Genomic DNA, 13,990 nt, shown 5'->3' with positions numbered 1-13,990 from the left:
AGCATCTTTGCAAGAAAAAATAAAAACGAAATATATTCTATGTTTCTAATGTTAGAATATAGTTGAACTCGTAAGTCTTGGTTGGCCTCTTTGAGCATACCCCACCGACACGTTTCGAGATTCCATATACCGAAACTCGCTGCTGACAAGCCTCAAACTATGAGTCTAATCAGTTTTGGACTTTTTCAACTCAAATATTCAACTGTTGGGTTCTAAGTCTGGATATTCTAGTCTACCATACTCCCGGAATCCTGGTACAACTGTACTATTAACGGTCGTATACCTAAAGGTATAGCTAAAAAAGCAAAGTTTCACAATACCCAATTATTCCATGGCGCCATAGACTTATGCAGGTTGGCTTCACAAGGTACATACTTTCCGATATCCCGCTGCCCCCCATTCACTGCCCGGTAACAGCCACCGGGGCATCCTTGGACGGAGTGCTGGTTCCCAGTAGTCATCGGGGCCTCCGTCTATCAAATCACAAGCCTTGGGATTTGACGTATGTACGTTGGTAGCTAGGAGCATGCCCCTGCCATGGATATTCTTCTCCATACCTTGCCCCTTCCCGTTTGGAGGGCCGTACTGCATATCCTAAATTTCTTGTTCTGGCACTAAAGGATACATAATACAGTATAGTAGTACATGGAGTACTGACCATTCGATATCCTAGGGCCCATAACGTCCGGATTTAAAACTCTACGGATTCGTCTTTCATTCTCAGCCTCCTTTCCTTTTTGTTAATTTAGAACACTTCAACATCAGACGGTGAGCTGAAGAAGGCCCAAAAATAAAATCCAAGTGCCAAAAAGGAAACAAAGAGTTCCGATGAGAACGACATTAAGCAGCACGGCGCCGAACCCCGTGATGGAAAAGGCAAATATGCCCATGGTGCTCCTCCCGCAAGTCCTACCGCTCCCTACTACGAGCGTCGTCAAGGCGTCGCTTAAAGATGCTCGTCAGGTGGTCGTCAATCCGCTTGATAAGGCGGAGAAGGAGACATCATCAGACTCGAAATATACCGTTGCTGTACAGGCCGTAACAACGAATCCTGCACAGCCGAACGAGACTCATCTTCTAGCTACGATAGGCAGCTTCAGCAGAGCGGAGAGGGATCAAAAACTCCCTGAATTCCTAGAAACAGATAAGACGCCTAGACAAGAGGATATATCCAAAAAATCCACATGGTTCTGCGATTCAGTATTCGCACTGGACGCCCATATAAAAAGCCAAGCTATTAATAACAGCACCCAGCAATTATTATATAACGGCAATCCTCAAGCCGATATCTCTGGATCATTTGCAGCTTACAGAAGATTATCATTACCACCTGGTTTTACACTTGGCCGAGGAGCCCCATTTGAGTTTACATCACTAATGTCGGACCAACACGAGCTACCAAGGGAAATTGACGGGATAGAGGTTAACCCTGAATGGGGTCTTACGAAAGCAGGAAAAGCAAGACAGAGGCTGCCTATAGCTTGTACGAACTGCAGAGGAAAGAAGATAAAATGTCTTGTTAGCAAAGATGGCGGTCCTTGCCATAACTGTATGAAATCTGATACTCTGAAGAATAGTTGCCGAACAGAGGGAAGGTAAGATTATTCTACCCACAAGTGCCGTCCTCAGCATAAGCCAAAGCTAACTTTTCATAAAGGCCAAGAAGACAAAGTTCTGCAATAAAGAGAGATAAATCGAAATCTCGCAAAAGAAGTGCTGGAAGGAGGCCTTCGCAAAACGAAGGCGACGATTCTTCTACCAGCTTTTCCAGAGCCTCATCTAGAGATCTTGCTGATGATGATAGCATAATGCTTGGTGCTATGGATCCATCACTTCTTACTCTACCAATTGGGTCTGCAATGCCACCTTCTCATGCCATATACTCAGGGATGCATACGGAATCTTCATATCCTCATTCATCCGACTCTCCTGTTAGCAACATGTCAGATAGATCTCGCCAACTCTCACTAGAGTCCATATCTTCATCTTATCAACCACTCTTCACATCAGGATATAGCTTGGAAAACGAAGGAGCTTATGACCCTCGGCTTTTCGCAGTCCCTCCCGAGCCAAGGCTTGTATCGCCTCTCTCGAAGCTCAATCCAACAAGTTTTCCGAAGCAAACAAGGATACAACTTCCGGATGAACAGACAACGAAGAATCTTGTAGAGCTTTTTTTCACCCATCTCCACTGGCAGGGATACGGGTTTCTACAACCATCATCATTTCTACGGAATTTAACAGCCCAGTCGCCCATTCTACTCCTGTGCATTTGTGCAGCTAGCTGTCGATTGTCTGACGAATTACGTGCAACTAACTCGCCTCGTATACTGGAGGCACAAGCAAAACAAGCTGCGCTTGGTGAAAGATTTGCGCCCACATTAACGACTATCCAGTCCTTTCTCTTACTAGCTTTTCATTATTCTGCAACTGGTGACATCGAACTGTCAAATGGGTATTCCGACATCGCTATTTCAATGGTCAAACAAATACGACTCGGGGAGCAAGTCAATGAGAAGCTTCGACAAAAGGAAAGGCTAGGGCAATCTACCATGGAGCCTGCAATAGAAATCGGCAAAAGAACATTCTGGGCGGCCTATTTACAAGATGTAAGCACTTACTTGCCTATATTTAGCTCCTAAAGCGTGTAATTTTGCTGACAACGTTGCGTTGCGAACAGCGTTCCCGGCATTTGACTGAACATCAGGCCCCTGAACAGAGATTAGCAGTATCTGATATCCCACTTCCATGTCTTGAAGGGGAATTTGATTTAAGAGAGAAGATCGGGGACTCAAAGGGTGTTTTTGATCGGGCAAACAACATCGGTGTAATGGGCTACCTTATTAAAATCGTCGACATTCGGGCCAGGCTTCTACACTTCCTTAAGGTCTCTTGCACCCACCTGCCTCAAGTCTATCCATCAGAGCATGGCTCTTGCGACACAAGGCAGCTTGCCGCAGAGTTGAAAATATGGGAGGAAACACTTCCGGCAGAATATCAATTTACAGCTGACAACTTCAAGGGTCACTTCGATGGCGAACATTCTATCATCGAAACCATCTGCTTGATGCACATCATCTACCACACCACTCTAAACCAGCTTCACCGTTACCAAGACACGAAAGAAACGTTCACAGAACACTACCTTCCAGCTTTCAACCATGCACTTGCGGTACTGGCCGTACTGAGATCGATCTCAAAGTATAACGATGAAGTTGCGAGGCCGGTTGGGAGAAAAATACAACTCGTCTCCCCTTTTGTCCCTTTCGCTGTGGGAATTGCTTGTGATACGATTGGACGCCTATTAACATACCTGCCGGAAGAATACATTCTGGAGGACGGTCGGCTGCTTGCCAATCCAAATATCTCTTTATTTTTCAACGCAAGAAAATATTACCGAGAGAGTTTACAGTTACTTCGGAACTACATGCACAGGATGAAGGCCGCTGCCGATATCTATGTCATGATTCGAAAGCTCTGTGTCGATATCAGGGAAGCTTGCACTGACGGAATTGGGAACAAGCATGCTGGCTCTGCTGACCCAACAGGCCCTCATTGTGTTTCTGGAGTATGTATCAACAAGGAAAAGCTGAGAGCAATTGCTCCCACAATGATCCCGTTGAACGGTTCGGTTGTGGATATCCTCTATCACGGAGATTATTTTGGAGCGTGGTTTCGACAGGGCGGATCCCAAGAAATCGAAAGGCTGACACACCCCGCCACCGATCATCAGCGCCAACCAACTGGCTTACCTGAGATTAGCTCAAGTAGCCTGCGGATGGCCACGACGCCATTAGCCCATACCGCTCAGCCATCTGAGGGATATGTAACGGCGGTTCAGCTACCTAGAAGTACCCTCGCTGTTTTCAACCTCCAGGTCGATGCCTCTGAAGATCAAGATGCCGCACAGTGGAATTTGCCACCTGGAACGGCCCCTGTAGCATCAACACAAAGTTCACCGCTCATGGGTCAAGATGCTCGGTCATCTCACTCTGGGAGTGTCGGTCTTCCTGAGCCATTCCTTCGTATGAAATCGGCTCTAGGACAATCTACGGCGAGTTCTAACACTATTCCTTCCTCAGGAAACAGTCCGATACCTCTTTCTGGTCCGTTTATTTCCACCGCAAGTACGAGTTGGCAAAGCCCTGGGCTCACAGGAGTCGACATGCTTAGCTTCGAATCGTTGAATTTTATGGATGTCGACGCTAGTAGTCAAGATGCTCCATTAGATTTCAGCATGGAGGACCTCCTAAACAGCAATCCTTTCAATAACACCCCGGAATAAATCCGTATATGCATATGCATGCTGTACATATGACACGAAGTATGACTGATGCATTATGTTGGATGAAACCTTAACAACACTGCTATTCATTCCCCATGGGCGATTTCAATACAATCGCTTCCTTTTCGAATGGAGGCCCTAGCGATAAGCCCGCTGCATTTGAACAATGGATAATCACATCCTCGTCAACTTCCCTATGGGGGCGCCTTGCTGAAAAGCTGCATGTTCGCGGCAAAGTCGGGTGTCATTCAAGTAACCGCTCAGGCCATACCGGAGATGGAAAGTTTGCTCGCCCACCCCTGACCCTCGAAGGGCCGGCAGCGCTCCCATTCGCCAACACAATTAGAAGCACTCTGTGATCCAATTTCGACTTCTGGGTGGTACCCTAGCGCTTGGAAACATGATAGAATGCATGCCTTTTGTATCCATTGTTAGTATTTTTGTATGACCCTCATGCTTGTACCCACATTACCTGTGTCTTCTTATTTTCTTTATATTCTTCCGTTCAGCGCGGCGTTTCTCTTCTCATTCGAGTTATGTTCAGCATTATCCTTTCGCTTCTCTTTGAGTTTTGTTAAACATTTTTATTATTTTCCTTTCCTTCTTTCGAGTTCAATACATTTGCTGGTCGATTTTCAACACAAAAAGCTTTGTGGTATTTTTCTTCTCTTTCAGTTCCTGTGCCGACTGTCGACAAATTCCGCGTGATTTCTCCAGATACTTTACGCCAGGAGTGGGCCAATAGTTTACGCTCTGAGGCACAGTTGTTATATGAAATTATAGACCTGCTTTGCCATAATTGATCCCAAAGGGTGGTTCTTTGCCGTAAAAATTTCAAGAAATTGTTAGAAGGACTAGCTGTGCACGATGGCCGGGCGCCAATATCAGGATGCAGCAGGGAGACTGCCATACAGGAACCGATCTCTTAACACATCATCGGTCCAACCTGTGGCACATATTCCAACTTCCAGGACCCCGAGTCCAACCCCAACGTCAATTTTGACATCGAGTCCAACAATCTCCAACCCTAGCCAAAGTCCAACACCCCCTCAAACACCTGGTCCCGTTCCACCAGGCACAGCAGCCAGTGGGTCCAGTTCCGCCAATATTAAAGGTTCGTAAAACGCTGGTTGGAGGGTTGGGTTTCATTTGAAGTTGGATTTAAAGGGGGGGTTGTATGATTTCTTTTGATAGTGCTTCTGGTTAACTCTTGACGCTTATAAATATAGACAAGCCTTTCCCCCGCCCACCTGTTAGCAAGTGGTCTTTTAAGAGTTTTTCGAGCTTTGGATCCGAAAAAATAAAAGGTAAATTCGACTTTGCGCTCATAGGTTTCCGACACTGAGCTTATCCGAGATACTTTTTCTAGACCATGACCTTCCCAGCTGGAAGCCTTTTACTTTACGACTACCATATTTAATATTTTTAATCCTTTTAACTTTATTCTTTATAATCTCCATCGAGTTACTCTTCAGGAAGAGCCAACGCGATGGATATCTCACGTTCGCCCAAGGTGACGGTCTCAACGGTTGGCAGATTTTCGTCTCACAGTATATGGGTACCGTAGCCTCGGTCATATTCGCCATCCTGCTTTCACTTTCCGACCTTGATGCAAAGCGACTGGAGCCATGGTTTGAATTATCGAAACCTGATGGAGTTACTGCGAAGAATTCGATATTACTGTGTTATCCTTTCGACTTTTTAGCTTTCGTACCGTTTAAGGCGGCAAAGAGGGGTCACTGGTCGGTATTTCATATTGGGACTGCGACGGTTTTGGTATTCTGGTTTATTACGCCTCTTCAGAGTTCCTTGGTTGCGACACTTCAACAGCAGGTTATTATGCCGACAAAATTTATGACGACGCGGAGCCTTAAGAAGGTTTCGACTTTTGGACCGGAGACAAATTCGTTCATGAATGTTGCGTATTCCATCTCCTGGTTAAACTCGACGCCTCCACTATATAGCACGAAATCAGAAGCGGTGTTACCATTCGAACCAGCATCTGGCCCAGTATCAGGATCCGATACGCAAACCGAGCTCTGGATCGGCAACTCTACAGCATACTATACTGAAGTTGGCTGCCGCCCTGCTGAAAGAATCGTAATCCGAAGTCCAAACACATCCGGGAGGACGGAAGTACAAGATAGCGAGAGGTTTTTCCACGACAGGCAAACCAACTGTAGCTTCAGGCATGCCGGGTTTCCGAAATTCATATACGAACCGGAACCCAACAAACCCTGGCGGCAGTGGTATGCCGAGTTTGTTGGATATAATTCTGGAGCTAACTCCGCTTACTATCTTAAAACTCCAGATTGTCTGCTCCCGGGGCCAAACCCAAACCTCTTTTTAGTGATAATCGCTTATCAGAGAGATTACAATGCTACACCATCCATAAATGCTGCTTTCTGTGAATCTACTTACCGAAGTTCAGCTGTCGAAGTTGTCGTTGATGCCCGAACAAAAGTTGCAAAAAACCTAACGCATATCGGCACGCCCGATGCATTAACACCTGATCAATTTAATGCAACTATATTCGAGACACTGGTATCGGGCGGCGGCGTCATGGCTGACGTTTTCAACGGAGGACCATTTGGCTCAGCACCGCGCCATACCGCTTGGACAAAAGATATCACAAAATTAATGCTAAACGGCGAAGATTGGGTGTATGAAACAAATGTTCTAGGATTTTTATTCGCAATCGACTCGAACATAGAAAAATACATGGATCTTTCATTTCTAACGTCGACCATCGACAAAGCATATAAATTGCTCTTCATGACATATGCTGCAACGAAACTTATGGATCCCAAAACGAAACCAGCAAGTGGAAGTATCTCTATTACGACAGAGACAGTAGTGGTGCCGGAAGTATTCGCGAGAATCTTAGAGGGCCTACTCGGAACTGTCGCTTTGCTCCTTGTTTGCTTCGTATTGTCGAGCACGAGGAGGAGGTCTGGCCTAATATACGACCCTGCATCTCTAGCAGGTACAATGGCAATGGTCGCCAGTGAACCAAAACTATTAGAAAAATTCGAAACTCTCGACGGCACATCAACTATTAACCAGCTTCATCAAGCTGTCGGCGATGAATCCTTGAAATTCAAGCTAGGCTCTCAAATCGGGAACTATCAGCTTTCTGTAGTTTCACAGCCGGGGAGTGGCTCAAGCTCGAGTTCCATAAGTGAGTTCACACCAAGCAGCGTCCCTAAAACTAAATGATCGTCATTCATAGGCTCACCAAATCTATATTAGACCGCACCTCCCTAGATGAAAATGAACAAGAGAAAAACTTTGAACTTAGTGCAGCCGCTGGAACAATCTTTATTCTGCTGTTAGGAAGTTTACTCGCTTTTATTTCCTATGTCTTCCATTATCACAATACACATGATGGTAAGTTCGAGAAAATACAGATTAACTAATTTTGGATCCAGGCGTGACCACATGGCTGACAATTCATGCATCAGGATTACCATCCTTCAGCGATAATATCTTCGTATTCCAGCTATTATTTTCTTATATCCCGACCGCAATAGGAACTTTTCTGGAACCATTTTGGGTCCTCCTGACGAGGTTCATATGTGTGTTACAGCCTCTCGAGACCCTTAGACATGGGCATGCGCTTGCCTCCGAATCACTAACTCTTAAATTCGAAGCTGTACCGCCATCCCTTACCATATTCTCAGCCCTAAGATCCCGTCACTACTTTTTGTCAATCCTGGCAATAGCTGCTCTGTCGACCAATGCCCTAGCAATTGCTCTTGGTGCGCTTTTTGATCCCGAAACCATAAGATCACCAACAGTCGTAGCCATTAGGGATCAATTTCTACCCTCGGTTCAAGCTTTACCGTACTACTATTCACTCGGCGTAATTGATGAATCAAAGATACCGGCTCACCACTTTGCAACCGGACGCGACGACCATTACTACGCACTCTATGCTAATTTTACGAGCAATACACCTTTGCCATCCTGGAGCACACCAACCCACTTTTTTCTACCAGTCAAGCCGCATGACCTACAGGTCTCCAACTTCAATTCTTCAGATATTTTCCGAGCAGAGACAATTGGATTTAATGCTAGTCTCTCCTGCGAATCGATTGAAGTTCCTATCAAAGTTGGATTCGACGTTGAGCAACAAGTTAATATGGCAAAACTCCAAATTCGAACAACTGCGTACGAGGGTTCGGGTCCTGTATGCGAGGTTTCCACCAAATTTCAGTTCAGGTCACTATTGAATGACGGCAGCGTAGTTGGTATCCAACGTGGATATAACGGATCAGTTGCTATGGAAGCTTATCCTATACTACAGGCAGCCTCCAATGACACTCGGGAAAATGAAATCTGCAGTGGGCTCGTTCCGGCTATATTTAGTCGGACGCAGGCTCTTAGCAATACATCCCGTTTTGACGCTGCAACATTTGAACACAAAACCATCGTCTGCAGGCCCAAGCTCGATGTCAGCAGATATGAAATTTTATTTGACGATTCAAATCAAATCATCGAAGCGGTGCTAAAAAACAGCAACGAAGACGAAAAACCACGTGTTTTCGCCGGGGCAATCACAGAATCACAACTCCTAGCTAGCATGCAGAGCCTCCTTCGTTCCGATCTTATCGAGAAGGCCCTAAGTGTTGAAAGAGGTACTTGGTTGTATTTCACTGATAACTCGCTGCCGACGGGCTGGGTTGATTTTATGATACAAACTGTTTCGAAGTCTACAGAAGCGTTCGATCCTCAAACAGCCATTCAGGATATCAATATGAATTTGATCGGTGAACAAATAAGCGAAGTTTACAGAAGAACATTTGCCGCCACCCTGGGTATATACCATAGCCAAATGTTTATAGGGGCCCCGTCTTCCGCACCACAGTTTGAGGGAATAAGGCTGGCTCCAACTGTCCGAGTTCAAATGTCTTTATCAATGTTTGCACTCACGGCAACCTTGCTTAGCTTCTATTTTATACTAGCGATACACTTCTATCTGTTTCGAGTTTCCCGGCTTTTCCAACGACTCCCGACTTCGATTGCCTCAGAAGTCCAACTATTCCATAAAAGTTCTGTCTTGGACGATGTTAGAGGCACCGAGCTATTGACGGGACAACAAAGAGAAGCCCACTTGTCCAAGTTAAATCGGAGATACGGGTATGGACGATTTATTGGGAGAGATAGCATAGTCAGAGTGGGAATCGAACAAGAACCGCTCTTGGACCACATGTCAAATCAAGAAGTTAGAAACCAAGGACTAGGGAAATTTGGACTCACCATCGAATATTGGCTTCAGTGGGTCAAGAGGACAATAGGATAGTATAGTATATGCAAGACTTTACTACGATAAGAGTACATTTTAACATATTCACATACTGCTAATGTATTATAAATAGTGTATCAATATATATACTTAGGTATTTCATCTCCTTTGGAGGGATTTACTGATTCCTCTTGTATGATGAGACTAAACCGTCCACTAGTTTTGAGTTTAAACTACCTACCTGGTACTTTGCGGGGTACGTGTTAAGAAGGCCATACTTACATTAAATCTGAATATAGGTATACCAATGATCAAGTTTCTAGATCTGGGCGGAATTGAAGAGAACAGAGTTGCGATCTGCTATTTGACTGCCACGAGTTTGCAGATCGATATGGTTGGTGTAGAACACGGTAGCATTTGGTTTATGAGATAAGTCGGTGTGATGGACACCTACCTACTACCTACCTAGTAACCATAGTGATTGATCTCAGTCCATGACATGCTAACCCTAACACCATCGCATCTTGAAACACCAACGACACTTCCCCTCTTATCCATCCGGCACCCACCAATCAAGCTTCAATTGATCAAGCCTAAACCCTCTGGAAACATCAACCAAAAGACTTTATCGACTGTTTCGCAAAACTGCCTAGAAGATGGCCCAGCTAACTCCAATAACGGTCCGGATAGTCAGCCGCTCCTGGATAAAAGAGAATCCAGACAATGTTAACACAAACAACCACAAGTACTGCGAAATTCCAGCCCAGCTTCAGGCCATGGAGCAAGCTCTGGACCAGTCTGAATATTACCGACGCCTCACCGAAACCGGGTACGATTTGTGGAAGCCTATTTTGCAAAGAATGCAACGTGAAGCCAAGGAAATGCAGGAACCAACATCCCCTTGCAATGAGGGATACGAAATCATCTTAACACCGAGTCTATGTCGGTTACTGAAATCAGCAGCGGATGGAGGGCTACTCATGGGAAGAATTCCAAGGAGCTTAGAAGAAGACCTCGAAGAACAGGTCCTTCCTCTCCTAGTTCCATGCTTCGGACGACAATCTAGTTCTAGCTCAGGTCCCAAATATTTTGTGCGCCTAAACAGTTGCTCCCCGAAAGACGGAATGGGAGAACATGGCCCCTTTGAGGAAGCGTGGCCAATACTCCTCTCGCTCTGCACCTCGGAAAGGGTTCAAAAAGCTCTACGGGATTTATTAGAACATGGAATTCGCGGTGATAACGAAAACTCAAGAAATTTAAAGCTGGATACCTACGAAATCCTTCACCTGAATCCCTGGAGAGACGAAATATCAACCTTAAACGAATTTAGGATATTTGTTCCCCCGAACGGAAAAGTCAGAGCTATAAGCCAGTATTCCGTCAGGAGTGGTGGATGGGCGAATGATTCCAACAACAAGTACGAAAAGATCAAGAGTTTGGTCCCGTGCATGATAGAATGCAACACAAAATTTAGGGCACTAGTTCGAGACGCCGGGAAGGAATTACCCAAAGGGGGTTATGTCCTTGACGTGCATGTTCGACTTCTGTCCCAGGGAGCAGGAAATTCGGCAGCACAAAAGAGATTCGGGTGGTCGGTAGAGCCAATCGAAATCAACCCATTCGGTGCCCAACTTGCGAGCGGCAGCGGCATCTTTCAATGGCTGACAGATTGGGAATGCATGTATGGATTGTCAAACGATATCGTCGTCGCACTTGTGTATGATAGAAAATATGAAGATGAATAGGGAAAGAAAGAAAAATCTAGCGGCAGTGCAGTGCATCAACCCTTGCTGCGGTGCGCAGTGGTCGTGGTGTTTGCTGCCGAAGAGAATGCTACCTTACGTTGGCTTCAGGGGGAGACAGTTTCACATAACTAGATGTGTGGCTGGGCAATTCGACCACAAGTCACTCTACCCACAAAGGAAATACTCACCCAGAATGCACCGGCTGTCCGGAAAGGAGAAATAGGAAAGAGTTAGGTTGTTTGGGTAAGTTCCACCATTGTATTCTTGTGGTAAAGATAAAAAAAAAATATTGTACAGAAGATTCACCAGCATTCATCTGATACTAAAAGGTATAATTCTAGCGCAACACAGTGCACTATAAAAATACAGAGAAATGAAATTTTTCGAAACAAAGGAAACAGAAATGATAAACGCCGCGAACCAAAAATGAAACCAAGAAGAAAAAAAAACTCCGATCATGAAAAATGCCCTATGGTATATGGTAGAAAGAAGATGTGATACGTCTTACACAACTCATATTGGCTTAGACTAAGCTCAGCTTAGAAGCTGTGAGAGTGAACAAAACTTCTTCGGTGGTTGCGACCAAGGTAGCGTCGGGCAAATCGGCTGGAAACTGGCTTCATGGCCTTGAATCCACCCATACCAGTGCTGTCACACTCAGTGCCAGGCGGGACAGCGAATGGTCCGTAGGCCATATTGTTGTCGAAGCATTGGGTGTAGCTAGATGGGTCGGAGCCACAGATGATGATAACCTTGGAGGAGTCGCATGGGCCAACCTGGAAGGTACCAGATCCATTCTTGGACCCATCGTTGCCCTTGCTTGGTGTTGGGGTGGGTTTGACAGGTTTCATAGGCATACCAACAGTAGTTGAGACTCTCACGAGAGTAGTTCGAGGTGGTGCGACTTGAGAAGGTGCCTCAGTCTCAACCGGCTGAGGAACTGGAGTTTCGGATGGGCTACCAATATCGCTGAAAGAAGTTGCAATGATAATGTTGCTGACACTGACAGCTGGGCCACCAATAAGAGCAGGTTGAGTGATAACAGACGGTGGTTGAGCAGTAGAGGATGGAACAGTCTCTTCACCGCCACCAACTGGAGCACTACCAGAGTTTCCAGGGGTGCTGGGGCCGCCCTCACAAGCTGCACCGAAGTGGCCATCGTCAACAACTCTAACATTCGATCCAGGATTTGGGAAAATAATGTCCAAGTTCTCCTTAGTTGTGCAGGCGTTATTCTTAGCTCCGTTGATATTGGCAACGAACATATCGGGAAGGGAGTTGAAAGTGGAATCCGACGATCCTGAGCCTCCAATGGTGATTGGAGCGCAGTTCATGTACATCTCTCGGTTTCCGACTCTGTTAAACCAAGTCCAAACGAAAACGGCCTCGCCGGCCTTAAGACCTTGTGGGAGTTGTACTGGAAGTACTGGGAGTTGCATAGAGGCGTCACCACCAAGGTTTCCGGAAGCGACTATTGGGCAGCCACCCTCATATGACTGAACAACCTTGAAGACACTGTTTTTCGTGGGAGGGTTGTCGTAGGTTATCGAAATTTGACAGGATCCACCACCGTGGGTTGCACCACCGAGAAGCTTGAATGAACCAGAGACACCAGGAGTATAGGTATCCAATGCATTTGGAGCCTGTCTTGATCCAACGCCACCAGGAAATTTGCAGGGGAAGTTTGCTCCACTAGGATCTAGCGGTGCGTTATCTTTGTTAACTTCATACACTGAAGGGGTTACCATCTTGACGTGAGCGCTAGCAAGAGGCAGGAAGGCTGCTGCGGCAGCGATGAAAGATGTTGTGAAATGCATTTTTGAAATGTTTTGATATTTGGGGGAAGTTTCGGAGTTTTGAAGAACAGTTTCCACTGAGGTATAATCTATCGTACCCAGACGATAGTATTTGCTAACAACTTTTAGAGAAGATAAAAAGAGAGCGAGCGAAGATTTTATACGATGACAGAGATACTGCCTACCGGTTTCGAGTCAAAACCTGTTTCGTATAGAGGGAGGTCGTGAGGTGGAACTAGCCACTGATAAAACACTTGCGTTCCTGAGTTGGAATGAATGGAAAGTCGAGAAACCTTAGATAGAAGAATATCGATGCGTCAAGCAGGATATTTGCGTGCTATCAAAGCGGCTCGGCTGGTAGGGAATGATGTGTAAGGAACGTGATCGACCCAGTCGAATATAATAAATAGATGAGCTATAGCTCAGTGGAAGAACTGTTTGATGATGGTGGAAAAAGAGAAGGAGGGAAAGTCCAAGAAGTGGCTCGTCGAACCACTTTATAAATCTGCATTCCATCTGCAAACTTCGATGCAAGAGAGGGCTAAGCTTTTCTGCGAGGGTTAAACTCAGGGCACTCTTCCGTGTCTAAAGGGATGGAGTCTGCCATTGGGCGATGTGGAGTCTCAGGAGGGATAGTGATGCCCGGCGTTGCATCTGTTCCTGGCAGTTGGATAGGGGAGCATTGTTTCCGAATGAACTGATCGAAGTACGGGTACCTGAACAGCAGGATGTGGCTAGCCATGGTCAAAACATGACAGGGTTTCATAGCAAATGGCTAAAGCTGCCAGCCAGGGCATTTCTGGGCGCTCTGGGTGGCCGCGTTAGTGTGGAATCCGATTCAAAAATTCTACACATTCGTCATGTAGGGAGCCCCTCAAACGGACCAGGAAGCGGGGTCTTTTCAATTGCCGGATTC

The 13,990-nt window shown here is 45.8% G+C and overlaps 4 protein-coding genes across 4 annotated transcripts; 3 read left to right on the top strand and 1 right to left on the bottom strand.

The window, feature by feature from the left end:
- Window positions 1-882: 882 nt before the first annotated feature.
- On the top strand, window positions 883-4,285 carry AOL_s00007g368 (uncharacterized protein; the record flags this gene model as incomplete). Its single annotated transcript, XM_011120269.1, has 3 exons — window positions 883-1,595; window positions 1,658-2,609; window positions 2,681-4,285. 3 exons carry the CDS (start codon window positions 883-885, stop codon window positions 4,283-4,285), a joined length of 3,270 nt encoding a protein of 1,089 aa, XP_011118571.1.
- Window positions 4,286-5,152: 867 nt separating this feature from the next.
- On the top strand, window positions 5,153-9,590 carry AOL_s00007g367 (uncharacterized protein; the record flags this gene model as incomplete). Its single annotated transcript, XM_011120268.1, has 5 exons — window positions 5,153-5,399; window positions 5,515-5,592; window positions 5,655-7,466; window positions 7,538-7,675; window positions 7,750-9,590. The coding sequence occupies 5 exons, from the start codon at window positions 5,153-5,155 to the stop codon at window positions 9,588-9,590; spliced, it is 4,116 nt and encodes a 1,371-aa protein (XP_011118570.1).
- Window positions 9,591-10,189: 599 nt separating this feature from the next.
- On the top strand, window positions 10,190-11,278 carry AOL_s00007g366 (uncharacterized protein; the record flags this gene model as incomplete). The annotated part of the gene is made up of 1 exon (XM_011120267.1): window positions 10,190-11,278. The coding sequence occupies one exon, from the start codon at window positions 10,190-10,192 to the stop codon at window positions 11,276-11,278; it is 1,089 nt and encodes a 362-aa protein (XP_011118569.1).
- A 539-nt stretch (window positions 11,279-11,817) lies between these two features.
- On the bottom strand, window positions 11,818-13,095 carry AOL_s00007g365 (uncharacterized protein; the record flags this gene model as incomplete). The annotated part of the gene is made up of 1 exon (XM_011120266.1): window positions 11,818-13,095. One exon carries the CDS (start codon window positions 13,093-13,095, stop codon window positions 11,818-11,820), a length of 1,278 nt encoding a protein of 425 aa, XP_011118568.1.
- Between the last annotated feature and the right edge of the window lie 895 nt (window positions 13,096-13,990).

This window comes from Orbilia oligospora (genome assembly GCF_000225545.1).
Source record: "Orbilia oligospora ATCC 24927 unplaced genomic scaffold scaffold00007, whole genome shotgun sequence".
Taxonomy (NCBI): Eukaryota; Fungi; Ascomycota; class Orbiliomycetes; order Orbiliales; family Orbiliaceae; genus Orbilia; species Orbilia oligospora.
Note: the sequence above shows the minus strand (reverse complement) of the source record. Positions and strands in the feature narration are given on the sequence as shown.